The 13728-nt window shown below is 38.3% G+C and overlaps 1 protein-coding gene across 1 annotated transcript in view; it reads right to left on the bottom strand.

The window, feature by feature from the left end:
- Nucleotides 1–1156: 1156 nt before the first annotated feature.
- The window catches only part of LOC145268924 (uncharacterized), a 156935-nt gene continuing 144363 nt past the window's right edge, over nucleotides 1157–13728 (bottom strand). Inside the window, exons 5-6 of the mRNA XM_080124589.1 lie at nucleotides 7173–7339; nucleotides 1157–2380 (exon numbers count right to left, since the gene is read on the bottom strand). Of these exons, the coding sequence (XP_079980715.1) occupies nucleotides 7176–7339 (164 nt within the window). The 3' untranslated portion in view covers nucleotides 1157–2380; nucleotides 7173–7175. The remainder of the gene's footprint in view (nucleotides 2381–7172; nucleotides 7340–13728) is intronic.

Below are 13728 nucleotides of genomic sequence, written 5' to 3'. Positions count from 1 at the left end.
CAACAATCAAATATTCAACTTTCTTTTTGTTCTCAATCGACATAACATTTCCTTGTTATCTTTATCTTTAATAATTTAAAAATAATTCTTTCATTCGAACAGACTTTTCCCTTTTTGTACAGAATTAAATCTTCAAACAACCACTATCTGCCACTCTTGCTGGTTGGTGAGTTCAATTTTATTACATAATCCCCAAACACACGCATCAATTCAGTTTTCAAAGTGACCCCCCCCCCTTCTGTTGGATATATCTTTAACCAAACAATTATCATTTCCGCATAGATATTGCATCATTTTATTATCCAGCCAAACATACCCTCATAATTACAAAGTTAACGTGTTGCTAATGTTAATCAGGGCCCATAAGTATTATGGCTTAGTCTGGGACTAAATTTCTTGGGACTAGCACACCGAGGGGGGCACTGGGACTCCGCTCAAATGACAGCGTTACAACTTTTATTCTAATATTTTTGTATATTCTTATAGCAAGTAATTCTATATCTTATTTAGACATAAAAATTACTTTAATTCCAAAATTTCTTGAAAAATATTATAATTTTATTTTTGTCTTCAGCGAAAATTACAAAAATTGTATCAAGTATGTATTTTTTTAAATTTTAAAATTCTATTAAAAATTATAGAAATGTATTATATTATTCTGTTTTTATTATGATAAAATTCAGGGTTTTACCTTTTTAGAAAAAACTAATAGATTTTAATCAGTTTAAGAAACAGTAACTAGATTTTTCTCTGTCTATTGGTGGTTGCTAGTAAGGTTTTCTAACCATATCTAAACAAAATAAAATCTTCATTAATTTAAAATAAAAATCCATTTTACATTTGTACATTTTTACGTATAAATATTTTTCTTTCAGAATCTCATACCTGTTTTTCTGGTAATTTCCATATATTTCTCTGATGCAATTCATGCAAATATTCAATCAGCTTTTTGATTTGTATGCTGTATTATAAACAAGTTTTTAATCTTTATTTTGTGCAGAAAAAGAGAATTCTTAAAAAAATGTTTTTCATATAGCATAAAATAATAATTATTTAAAAAAAAATTTTTTTCAGGCAGAGAATTTTTATTACAGAACAGAAATATACAAAAAATACTTTAATAACATTTAAAATAAAAACTCAATAATATAAATGATTCAGTTTTTATAGAATTTTATTTATTGGAGTGTTTTTTCTCATTCCATTCAAAGTAGCATCAATAAGATCATTTTTATTTTTTTATTTTTATTTATTTACCCATCTGTAAAATTAAAACAGAAAAATAAGAATGAAAAAAAAAAAATTGTCAAAAGAAATTATTATTTTATAGGAAAATTATTTTATAGGCAAATCGATTGTCAACCTAATACACTTGCAACTTTGATTTAAGAAAATAAAAATGTTTCTGAGATTCAAACATATTTGATGTACAACAAACATTAGACATGAAAATCGACTCAAGTATTAAAAAATGAACAGAAAAATATTTTCTGTAAATTAAAAATTAACTACTGTTGATCAAAAATGAACTAATAAACCCAAAATGTGTAAAAATAACTGACAAAAAATCTCTTATTCTACTCAGATTATATCGTCTATTGAAAAGCAGTAACAAAATGCATATAAATTCAAACTATAAAAGATATTTTGTATGTACAACACAAAATTAATATACAATCTAATATAAATTTAGTAAATAACTCACAATGAGTATTCCCACAATCTTGTCATTTTCAGTGAACATTAAGTTTAAACCAAATTGATAACAAAACTCTTAAATGTTAATGTTTGTCAAAGAAATTACAGCAAAATGATAATCGTCATTTTTTATTAAAGATATTAAAAGAATAAAAACAAAAATAGATAAAAATATCTCTTAATCTGTGTTTACATTGACAAAATATTTACATATTCCATAAAATATATGTCAATATTACATGAAAACATTTAAGTACTTATAAGAATTGAAATTATTCATTAGCAAAATAAAAAATCTGTTTATTAAGTTTGTAAGAATATTGGAATAAAAAATTGAAATATCTTAGTTACGAATCAATGAGTATTGTCAAAGAAAAAAAGAAAATATTTATTGAGATCAAAGTATAAAAATTAACTTTTCTCCAATGTTCATATAAGCATGTTCTATACCATTTTAAAATATTATGCCCAAATAATTTTGTAAGAAATTAAAGGTTTTAGAAACTCAATGGTAGAATGAAAACAGCATAACAAAAATAAGAATGAAACAATAATATTGTCAAAATTTATCAGATCGCAAAAAGCATTGAGTAAAGGTCGGATCAAAATAAGGTGGAATCATAAGATCTTTAACTTCCATAAGAGAATGGTGGAGTGGTTCAACATGTCATCATTCAATCTGCTGTAAAACAAAACAAAACTAAATTGAGTAATGCATATAAATTATTCGATCATATAAGAATTGAACATTTCCTAAAAACACAAAGTAAACATAATTCATTGTGCATTTTTAAATAAAAATAAAGCAATGACAATGCACTTGTGTTATGTTTTCAAAAACAATATTTATAAAAAATACAGTAAGAAAATGACATCTTTTTCTTTTTTGATAAGGATGAAGCAATCAAATTGTATTGCAAAATTCTTAAGTGAAATGATCCTTTAGCTGAGCAATTTGAATGAAGATATCAGAAATTACTTGACTGTATTTTCCACATATATGTTGAGTTCCTTTCTTGAATTGGGGCTGGTGATACTTTTGGAGTTTGTTTTATGGCATATAGCAATCCTTTTCAGATTCTTTAATTCTGAATAAGTAATTTTGGTAATAGCTATTTTGTTTCAAGTATTCAACATCTTGCAATATTTTTCATGGTTTTTGATTATATTAATCATAACATAACTTTTTTACATGCAGTTCATTATCAAACTAAGATTGATTCTATACAACACACAGATAGGCTCCTCCTGCTCAGACTGAACCTGGGAGCAATGAAACTGAACTCCAAAATTCAAGCCTTACTATCAGATGTGGTTTAATAATATTGTTTAGAGATTTACACCTCTGGATTGTGATTTGTAGGTTGTGGTCGGATTTGCAGAGATTCTGGTGTAAGGTAAAAAACACTTGGATTGCTGTTTCATCCTTTTCCTCCTGATGACTGAGAGTAATAATAAAATAATCATTGCTAGGTAGAATTTTGGCTTACAGAATTACTCTCTGGAACTATATATATATATATATATATATTTTTTTTTTTTACATGGAGTTCACCACTTATCAAGGCCCAATGGCCACTCAGGGATAAGGGTTATTGTGTGTACAGTAATAAAAGGGATAGTGTAGCAATAGTATTATAGAATTGGTAAGGTGTCATTACTTAGGGGGACGGTTCATCAGGAATTTGTTTGTATTGGACTTGAAGACATCCAGGTTGAAGTCGGGAGGGAAACAGGCAAGCGGAACAGAGTTCCACAGGTGTGCAGTTCTAAAGAAAGAAGCTTTGTTCATGGTATCTACGTTTTGATTTAGGCACAGATAGGGAGTGGGGAAAATTATTGACGGTGGTTTCAGCTAGTCGGGTGTTTTTTGAGAAAGATTGGCGAGGGGGGGGACCAGAGAATGGAGCTCAGACGAGCACCTGACATGGAAATAACGATAGAACAATGACAGGCTCGCTACGTCTCTTCTGTGGGAAAGAGGTTGCAGGGTAGAGAAAAGGGCATCCCCCACCAAGCCATGAAGTCTATTTTGTACTCTGTCAAGGCAGGATAGGCTCTTTTTAGCAGCTCCCGTCCAGATGTGGCAGCAGTACTCCATCTCTGGACGTACTTGGCTTTTATATAGATAGAGAATTGCATCATTAAGTGAGATATCTTCTGGAGCGGTAGAAGGATCCCATCATTTTTCCAGCGACCTTGGCCACAGACTTGATGTATGTGTTCCATTTCAGATCAAGAGTAAAGGTCAAACCCAGAAGCTTGTCAAAACACGGGGCCTCACCCAGACGAGAGACACAATTGATGCCAGATGGGGATCAGAGCATTGATGATGTAAAGATAAGAGTTTGGTTTTGGATGCATTAAAGGTAACCAGCCACATCTTCCCCCACTGAACCACGCGCTCGAAATCAGAGGTGAGAGAATCAGAGAGAACTTTGTCATTTACAGCCTTTGATGTGTTGCCGTAGATGGTCGTGTCATCAGCATAGATGTCAACGAATGATTTTAGTATGTGTTTTGGGAGATCATTGATGTAGATCAGGAAGAGAGTTGGGCCCAGTATGGACCCCTGAGGGACTCCAGCATTAATACTGTGGGCCCCTTATTTCTGCCCATCATCTTATGAGCCTATCTGAGAGAAATGACAATGATCGAGAAAACATTTCCAGTTATACTGTAGCTGGAAATCTTGTGTAGTAGGTATTTATGCCAAACCTTATCGAAGGCCTTTGATATGTCGAGAGCAATTGCCCTAGAAATGAACCCTTTGTCGAGAGATTCGTTAATCCGATGAGATAAAGCCGTTAGCACATCTGCTGTAGATCTAGCAGAGCGGAAACCATATTGCGTGTCGCTAAGAAGGTTATTTCTACTGAGGTGGTTGACTACTTCTCTATTTATTGTGGATTCCAGCAACTTACTCATGACACACAGGAGACTTATTGGTCTGTACTGAGAGGGGGATGACTTTTCACCTGAGTTCTTAAATACAGGGCATACTGATGAGGTTTTCCAGGGTGTTGGGAAGCACTTCTCCTTAAGGCAACGCTTAAACAGTTTGGTAAGTATGAGGGCAAGTTCTGGTTGAAGCTTTTTTAACACTATAATTGGGATACCGTCGGGACCAGTTGCTTTACTGGAGTCAAGGTTCTTGATTAGCTTGGCGACCTCACGCACAGATATTTGTATGTTGCATAGCATGTTGTCTGTTATAGGAGGGAATATGGGGAACTGATGGCCTTTGTCACACACGGTAGAATTTGTCGCAAAGTTTTTGGCAAATAGTTTGGCCTTGTCGGATGCTGTCGAGATGACCTCTGGTCCATTGATAATGGTTGGGTTAGAACGCACTTTTCTGTTCAGGATCCTATTTGCTATTTGCCAGAACTGGTGGGAACCAAGCCACTGCTCAGCTACTTTGGATTTAACGGATTGAGCATATAGTTCTCTTGCATTTTTTATTACTCTTTTACAGTGGTTGCTGGCGGTCCTGAAAGCAGCTTTAGTTTCAGTGCATCTATTACATTGGTAGCTACGGAAAAAGTGATTTCTGTGTGCGATGGCAGCAGCACATTCAGGGGAGAACCATGGCTGGCTGTTAGGTTTTTGTTGGAATTTTTTTGATTGTATGATTTGGTCTATGCCTACAAGTAACCATTCGGTCAGGTCTGATACTATAGAGGACACATCCTTTTTAAACATGGAATGGAGAGGTAGATCAGATATGAATGTATGGAAGCTATCCCAGTCTGCCATGGAGTATCGGTATACCGTACGGTGGAGAGGTACGTCTGTAGATTTATTATATTTCATTTTTATCTTAACTGATACGACGCAGTGGTCGGAGGATCCCAGAGGAGATAGAACGGAACATGAGCATAGCTCAAGGGAAGTGGATAGAAAAAGGTCTAGAAGGCTTGCGTACTGACCGGTACTATCGGGCACACGGGTGGGCTCGCGGACAATCTGAGTGAGGTCATAGGCAATGGCAAGTCATGACAGAACCTCCCCTCATCATCTGTCTTATTTGAGTGGGTCAGCCATTCCACATTATGGACATTGAAGTCACCGCAAATGTGAATGTTAGCTGAGGGATGAGCAGACAGGATGTGGTCAATTTTTTCTGATATACTCTTAAAGACAGTAACTCTGCTGTTGTGGGGGCGATAGAGGGCAAATATAAATGCGGTGGTGTAAGCAAGTGCAACCCGGAAGCACATATAAGGTAGATTAGGGTCTTCTCTGGAGATATTCCTACCACATGAGAAGCCATCTTTAATGTAGGCACATATTCCATGCCCGTGGCTATCTTGGGGGTCAGATTTAGATGTTAAGTTAGAGTATCCTTTAATTATGAACTCATCTAGGGAGGTGGTTTGCCCTATTCCAGTTTCGCTTAGAAAGAATATGTCAGGTTTCGTCTCCTGTAGTTGGGTTTCAACCTCTGGAAGGTTAGAATGTAGACCCCTGATGTTGGAGAAGGAGACATGGTAGTAGGGGTCTACGTAGGAGGATGGGGTTCTAGGTTTATTCGTGTTTTCTTTTTTGAGATATTTCATGTTATTTCTATTACTTCTCATTTTGCTAGCAATCATAGATTTGCATGTTTTTAGCAGAACAATTTGAACAAAGAAAGCCAACTGATCAGGAGAAAACATGCCCTATCCCTTCAGGAATTCTTATGTTGTACTAACAAAATAGTTCACCATAACCGGGTAACTCAAACACTAAATGATAAGATCTTCTGTAGAATTTTAATTAATCTTAAAGTACTGGCAGATGCCAATTAAGAATCAATCAACAATACAGTATGAAAGTCATTGTAAAGTATATTGTAGGTGCCAATTGGGTTACAGTTACTGATGCATTACGTTATCTCTGGTTCATTTTGTTTTGTGATGAGATATCAGGCCACAGATGTTTCTGCTCTAGTTGGCCAGAGTATACATGTGTGGTGGCCAATATCATTCATAGCATATTTTTGTGATTCGCAGCCAGATTTAAGGATTAAAAATTTTTAAACAGATATTTTATAACTTGTCTAAGTTCCTACATGTACTGGTTTGTCATACTATTTTCCACTCAATGGGCCTCCACTTTCTTTGAGCATCTAGTAGTGGTTTGCTAGTGCTGTTTTTGTTCATCATTTTGTTTTTGAATGTGGTTATAATATCTGGTTTTAAAGAATCCCAATGTTTATTAAACTGCATGTATACATAAAATAAATAAATAAACGTATATATAACAATAATGATAATATTAATACTACTGAATGTACCTTCCATGTAGTTATGTCATGTTATAGCAAATAGATTTCCATTTGCAACTACATGAAAAGTACATAAGATACTTAAAAACTTAAGCATTATTAATTACAAAGAATTAATTGTATGAGAAAATGAAAGAAATGAGTAGAAAGTAAAAGTTAAAAATGAGGAGGATAAAAAAAAGCATTTGCCATTCACACTCACCTTTTATATCCAAGGTATGGTGCTGGGTTCTGTTTCCCTGAACTGTCCAACTGCTAAGTCAGCAGATCTCAGGGGCTCAGTTGATATTAACAATACTGCATTGAAAGAGTTCAGGACACTATCAGTGATGGTAGGAATACTAGTGTCAATGTCAGTAACATGCGAGTCTGTAGAAAATAAAGTAACTAGATCAATATGCAAATAAAATTAGTTTTATCTTCTCATTGTTCTTTTCTTATATATAAGGTAAAAAATTTTCCTTTATTCCACTGCCCAATATAGTTTTCTAAACAAACTAGCAGGGCTACCCGGCGTTACTTGGGACCATATAAACAATAAGAAAATTGAAGTTGATTTTGAACATATTTGTTATTCTTCGGATAGAGGAATTTTTAATGTCTATGTATCATTAGCTTTTTCGAGCAAAAGAATATTTTACCTACCCTACGACGGGTGTTACACGTATCAAGTAATTGTACCTTATCTAGGATAAGTAATTTATACCATATATATGAAATAATGTTTCCTTTGCGGGGATGGGTAATATACAACACACATTTAAAATAATTTTACCTACCTTCGGACGGGTAATTAAAAAACATACATGAAACAATTTCACATACTATCAACAGGTATTGTACAACACGTTAAATAATTTCTCTTACCACCAAGGCTACCATAATTTTAAGAAAACTGAAACAATTTTTAGAAAGTAGATCATTAGACTTTCCAAATAAGTACATAAATACATCATCTTGGTTAAGAATTAGGCAACCATTGCTTCATCATAAATTTCAATATTACTGTTTGTCGCTATCGGCACTAAAATTTGTGGGGTATGTGGTTAGAAAAGAAGAAGGAAAAAAAAAACAAAAACGTACCGGGTGTATCTGCATCGCTCTTTGCGAAAGAAGAAGGAAAGGATGGCCAGCGCATTTGTATACGCGAAGGGCATCTTGGGAAGGCCGAGCATGATAGGAGAAGCTATTTTTTTTTTCCCTGTCTCTTCCTTTTTTTTCTAGATAGGAGGATATAAAAGCTGGGAAAAATTCCCTGGGGTAGCAGAGAGAAAAGAGTTGTGAACATCTTCTCTTGAAAAGAATTTTGTATTGCTGACGTTCGGATTGTGCAATGTGACATTCGTGGCGAGAAGCCAGGTGTGGTCGATTGGAAAAGAAGAGGGCAGAAACGTGCTGTTGTCGAGAGAGTGACTCACTCCTTCCCGAACCCCAGAACGGAATCCTGATTATAACCCTAGAAGCTATTTCGGCGAGTCAAGCAGGTTAACATGGCTGACTGGAGACTCTCAACTCAGATGTTGAGACCCTTCACTGGGGAGGGTGACCTAATTAAATGGCTGGAAAAATTAAAGATGGTGGCAAGGTTGCAAAAAATCGAAGACGCGGTCACCCTGCTGCCGCTCTACTTAGAGGGGGAAGCCCTCACTATTTACCAGCAGATGCGCGATGAAGATAAGGGAGACCTTGCCTCAGTGGAGCAAAGACTGAAATTGGCTTTCGCCGAGAGTCCATTTGAAGCACTCGGCAAACTTGCAAGTTTGAGGTGAACCGGAGAGTCTGTTGACATGTTTGCTGCAGAGATCAGAAGACTGGCAGGATTGGCTGGTTACGTGGGGAGGAGTCTGGAGATGACGGTAAAGCTATACCTAGTGAATGGCTTCCCAGAAGAAATCTCCGCGAACATGCAGAGAATCACTGAGATCAATACGATGGAAGTGGACGATCTCTTGGTCCACGCCAGAGTTCTAGTCAAGAATGTCAAGGGCCCAATCGTGGCTGCAGCTGTGAGTGGAAATAAGTGCATGAGGCCCCACTTGAATGACGAGAGTGACGAAAGAAGACCCAGTAAAGGGGGAATGGTATGTCAGCGGCAGAGACGCGGGGGTGATTTGGTGTGATGCCAGCAGTCTGGCATTGGGCGTCGTATTAGAGATGGGAGGCGTAACTGTGGAAGATGCGGCGTGGTTAAGGAAGAAAAACGACTATTCTCATATCAACATAGCCGAACTGGAGGCCACTATGAAAGGAATCAATCTGGCCCTGAAGTGGGGATTGAAAACGATTGAAATCAAATCCGATTCGGCAACGGTAGTTTCATGGATCAGGTCAGCAGTGACTGGCGATAAGAGAGTTAGGACCAGAGGTGCTGCAGAAATGCTGATCAACCGCAGGCTTGGAGCACTTGCAGATTTGATAGCGGAATTCCAGTTTAAGGTATCTGTAGTGCTGATCCCATCAGAAAAGAACAAGGCGGATTCGATGACATGGGTAAAGAAGGCCTGGCTGCAAGAGAGAAAGGAGGTTTCCTCAGTATGCTGTGCAGGGGAGGAAGTTAAAAAGTTACATGAAATGCACCACTTTGGTCGAGAACGGATGTTATTCCTGGCAAGAGAGGTTTACCCGGAAACCACCGAGAAGGAGGTCAGGAAGGTAGTGGAGCACTGTCAGGAGTGCCAATCGATAGACCCCGGACCATCCAGACACGAAGCAGGAGAGTTACACATTGCAGAGGACTGGAAGCGATTGGCCATTGATGTGACCCATTATCGCCATAAGCTGTATCTGTCGATGGTCGACTGTGGACCGGGGAAGTTTGCCATATGGAGAGAGGGCAGAAGCTGCATGGGTGATCGGAGGGGTCATTGAAGAAATATTTTTGGAAAGATAGCCGGTTGAGGAACTGTTAATGGACAATGGCCCCGTTTTCTGATCAGAAGCCTTTAAAGAGGTGTGTGATAAGTGGGGAGTAAGGAAATTTTTTAGGGCAGCGTATCGGCCGAGTGGCAATGGGATAGTGGAGAGGAATCATCGCACCATCAAGGCTGCTGCGGAAAAAAGCAACATTTCACCCATGGAGGCGGTGTTTTGGTACAACATCTCACGAAAACCAGACAAGATGAGACAACAGTACCTCATAGAGCCATCTTTGCATATAAGTGGCGGCATCCATGCAATAAAACGGTAGGAATTGAGGGTGAAGAAGCTACCATTAAAGTGGGTGAGGAGGTGTGGGTAAAGCCCCCCCCCCTGCAAAATGTACCACTCGGTGAGGGAGGGGGGGTGTCATAATGGGAACGCAGTCAAAGAACAATGTAATGGTGAATGGCGTTCTCCGGCATATCCTAGAACTGCGCCGTATAACCTGTCGGTGCGCAGTGATGGCAGTGAAGAGGAGAAAGTCGATATCCACCAAGAAACTAACGATGCACCCCAATTCGACTTAACCCCACATTGTGGTTCTTTACAACTGGACGAGAATGTCTGTAGTGAATCTGAAAACGTCAACCCCCAAGAAGTTGTGCCCCAGAGGCCTCAACGTGAGAGGAGGAGGCCTGTTTGGATGAAGGATTATGAAGTGTCTTATTGATCTCAAAGATCAGGGGGGGGGGGTTCGAACATGTTTTTCTTCACATATACACAGACGCACGCACGCACGCACATACACATCCTCATACACACACTCACATTCATGCGCATACACACACACACGCTAATATGAACACACACACCCGAGCTGTGACGTCACTTCCTTTTAAGTGAAAGCCAGACATGCTGCAGCCAGAACATTAACCCCAGTATAAAAGTCAACAAAACCTGTTAACTACCCTTTTTCTTCCGGACCAGCGTTCGACTTGTTTAGTCGACGAACCAACCGCACGCCCTAACGTCACTTTCCCTGCTACTGTAATGTGGGGTAAGTGCACGTACACTTTATACGCTTTCTCTCTCCATGAACTGGATTGACTTTCTCACTCTATCTCCCCTTCGGCTTTGGTCCATCAACACAGACGTGCGTGACTCTCTACTGAGCTTAACCCTCTCTTTCTACAGGCCGGCTTGCCACTTCGCGTTTCTCTATTGCATTCCCCTTTCCTTCCACGCGCATAGTACTCAACGGCTGAATGAACACGTGTACACCCAAGACTTTCATTTCTCAACAGAAAATAAACAACATGTTTATTTTATTCCAGTATTTGAGTTCTTTGTTTCGTTCATTCAATTCGTTTCATTATTTTTTCTTGTAGCGAGTTAGGGTATTTATATCCTGGTCCGCAACATGAAATGGTGACCCCTTTATTTAAAATTAAATGAATGAGTTTGAACGAAACACATGGTGTTAGCTAAACCCTTCCACACAAATTCACGGCACGCACAAAAAATAATTTTTCTCTAACAAACAAGCAAACTTGTCGACCATGAGGAGGAACAATTTCAAACCGCGCACACGAAATTGAAATATAAAAATTTCAAAACGGAACTTCAACAGATAAACTTCTACAGCAAAACCATGGCATTAAATATTCGACAACCTGACCAAAACCGAGACGAGGAATTAGCAGAATTAAAGTCAGCAGTTGAAAAGCTTTCAAAGCAACTAGCCGATGCACTTCAAACTCGTCAACATTATCCAAGAAACAACAATGACATGCGGCGAAATTACAAGCGAAGAAGTTCAAGCAGGAACTGATCCACGTCACGAGATAAACAAGATGTTTGTTTCTACCACAAGAGATTCAGCGTTGATGCGAGAAGATGCACTACACCCTGCACGTTCAAAAAACCAGCACAGGGAAATGAACCAGTAACGACGACGACTGTAGCTGGAGCTCACAAAAAAGGTTGTCTATTTTATATCCGAGACAAAATTCACGGATATAACTTTTTAATAGACACTGGAGCGGAAATCAGCGTCATAATGACACCGCATGGGCAACCAACAGGGACCCAATTTTTTAACCTACAAGCCGCCAACGGTACAAAAATACCCACTTTTGGCGAAAAAAATTTAAATTTAAACCTTGGAATGCGGAGGAATTTTTTATGGAATTTCACCATAGCCAGCATGACCACTCCAATTTTGGGGGCGGACTTTTTAGCCCATTTCAACCTGTCTGTCGACATGACTCATCATACATTGACAGAAAACGAAACGAAGATTTCGGTGAGAGGAACTACCTCGAAATTTTTAACCACCGGAATCAGCACTGCCTTACCCGAAGATTTACACGTCCGCCGGTTACTCCAAAAATTTCCTCAACTTTCCCAGCCATTTAAAAACACGGACCCCATCAAGCACTATATTAAGACCATAGGACCGCCCGTCTATTCAACCCCCCAGACACTTGAAACCGGATAAATACAAATTGGCAAAATCAGAGTTTCAAAACCTACTCCACATGGGAATAATACAGCCCTCGAAAAGTGCTTAGTCATCACCACTCCACATGGTACAGAAAGCTGACAACACCACATGGCGCCCGTACGGAGATTTTAGATGTTTAAACGCGAAGACAGTTCCAGATAGATATCCTATTCCCCACATCCATGACTTCTCCAATGGACTCCAAGGCGCCACAATTTTCTCCAAACTGGACCTCATTAAGGCATATTTTTAAATTCCAGTTACGGAAGAATACATTCATAAAACCGCACTGACCACACCATTTGGCCTGTACGAGTTCCTAAGGACTGAAAAACGCCTGTCAAACTTTCCAGCGTTTGATTGATGAAGTTTTCAGAGGTCTGCCATTCATATTCACATATGTGGACGACGTTTTAATCGCTAGCAGAAACCTCGAAGAACACCAGCTACACCTGGAACAAACTTTTGAAAGACTGTCACAATTCGGTCTTAAACTAACACCGATAAATGTGTTTTTGGCCACCAGGAAGTTCAATTTCTCGGTCATTTAATTGACAATGATGGAATCTCCCCTTTGCCTGAAAAAGTAAGTGTCATTTCAAATTTCCCTCTACCGACATCTGTCAGACAAGTATGCTGTTTTGTAGGCATAATTAACTATTACCGACGTTTTTTGCCTAACTGTTCCATGTTACTCGCACCTTTAATGAACTTGTTAAAAAAAACGAACCAAAAACCAACAGTTAGTTTTGGAAGGACCTGCACTACAGGACTTCGAACAATCGAAAACTACTTTGGCAAACTTCACCAAACTTACGTATATCCAAGACAGCGATACAACGGAACTTACACTCACGACGGACGCATCAGAAATAGCAGTAGGAGTCATCATTCACCAAATTTCTGACAACAAAATGACTCCTATTTCATTCTTCTCTGCCAAGTTAAACAAAGCACAGACTAGATATAGCCCATTCTCGAGAGAGTTACTTGCAATTTATTTTTATTAAGCACTTTAAACATCTCCTCGAAGGCAGAAAATTTTCCATCTATACGGATCATAAACCTCTAACATTTGCTCTACACACACATATTGACAAATATGGTCCACGAGAAATTTGACATCTGGACTTTATAGCCCAATATTCTACCGATATACGGTACGTAAAAGGACAAAAAAACGTTGTAGCTGACGCTTTATCTCGCGCAACAATTGCTTCTTTAAATTCCACTCCACTAAGTATGGAATTAATAGCACAAGAGCAATTAACCGATACCACGCTCCCAGCTATAATGGACAAAACTTCACTGAAGCTAAAAGAAATGCCGATACCATTCGGAACAACAAATTTCTATTACGATGTTTCACAAAAACACTCTCACCCTTATATTT

This window comes from Euprymna scolopes, chromosome 4, assembly GCF_053919585.1.
Source record: "Euprymna scolopes isolate OS-2025 chromosome 4, ASM5391958v1, whole genome shotgun sequence".
Taxonomy (NCBI): domain Eukaryota; kingdom Metazoa; phylum Mollusca; class Cephalopoda; order Sepiida; family Sepiolidae; genus Euprymna; species Euprymna scolopes.
The sequence above is the reverse complement of the archived record's forward strand: the minus strand, read 5'-3'. Positions and strand labels throughout refer to the sequence as shown.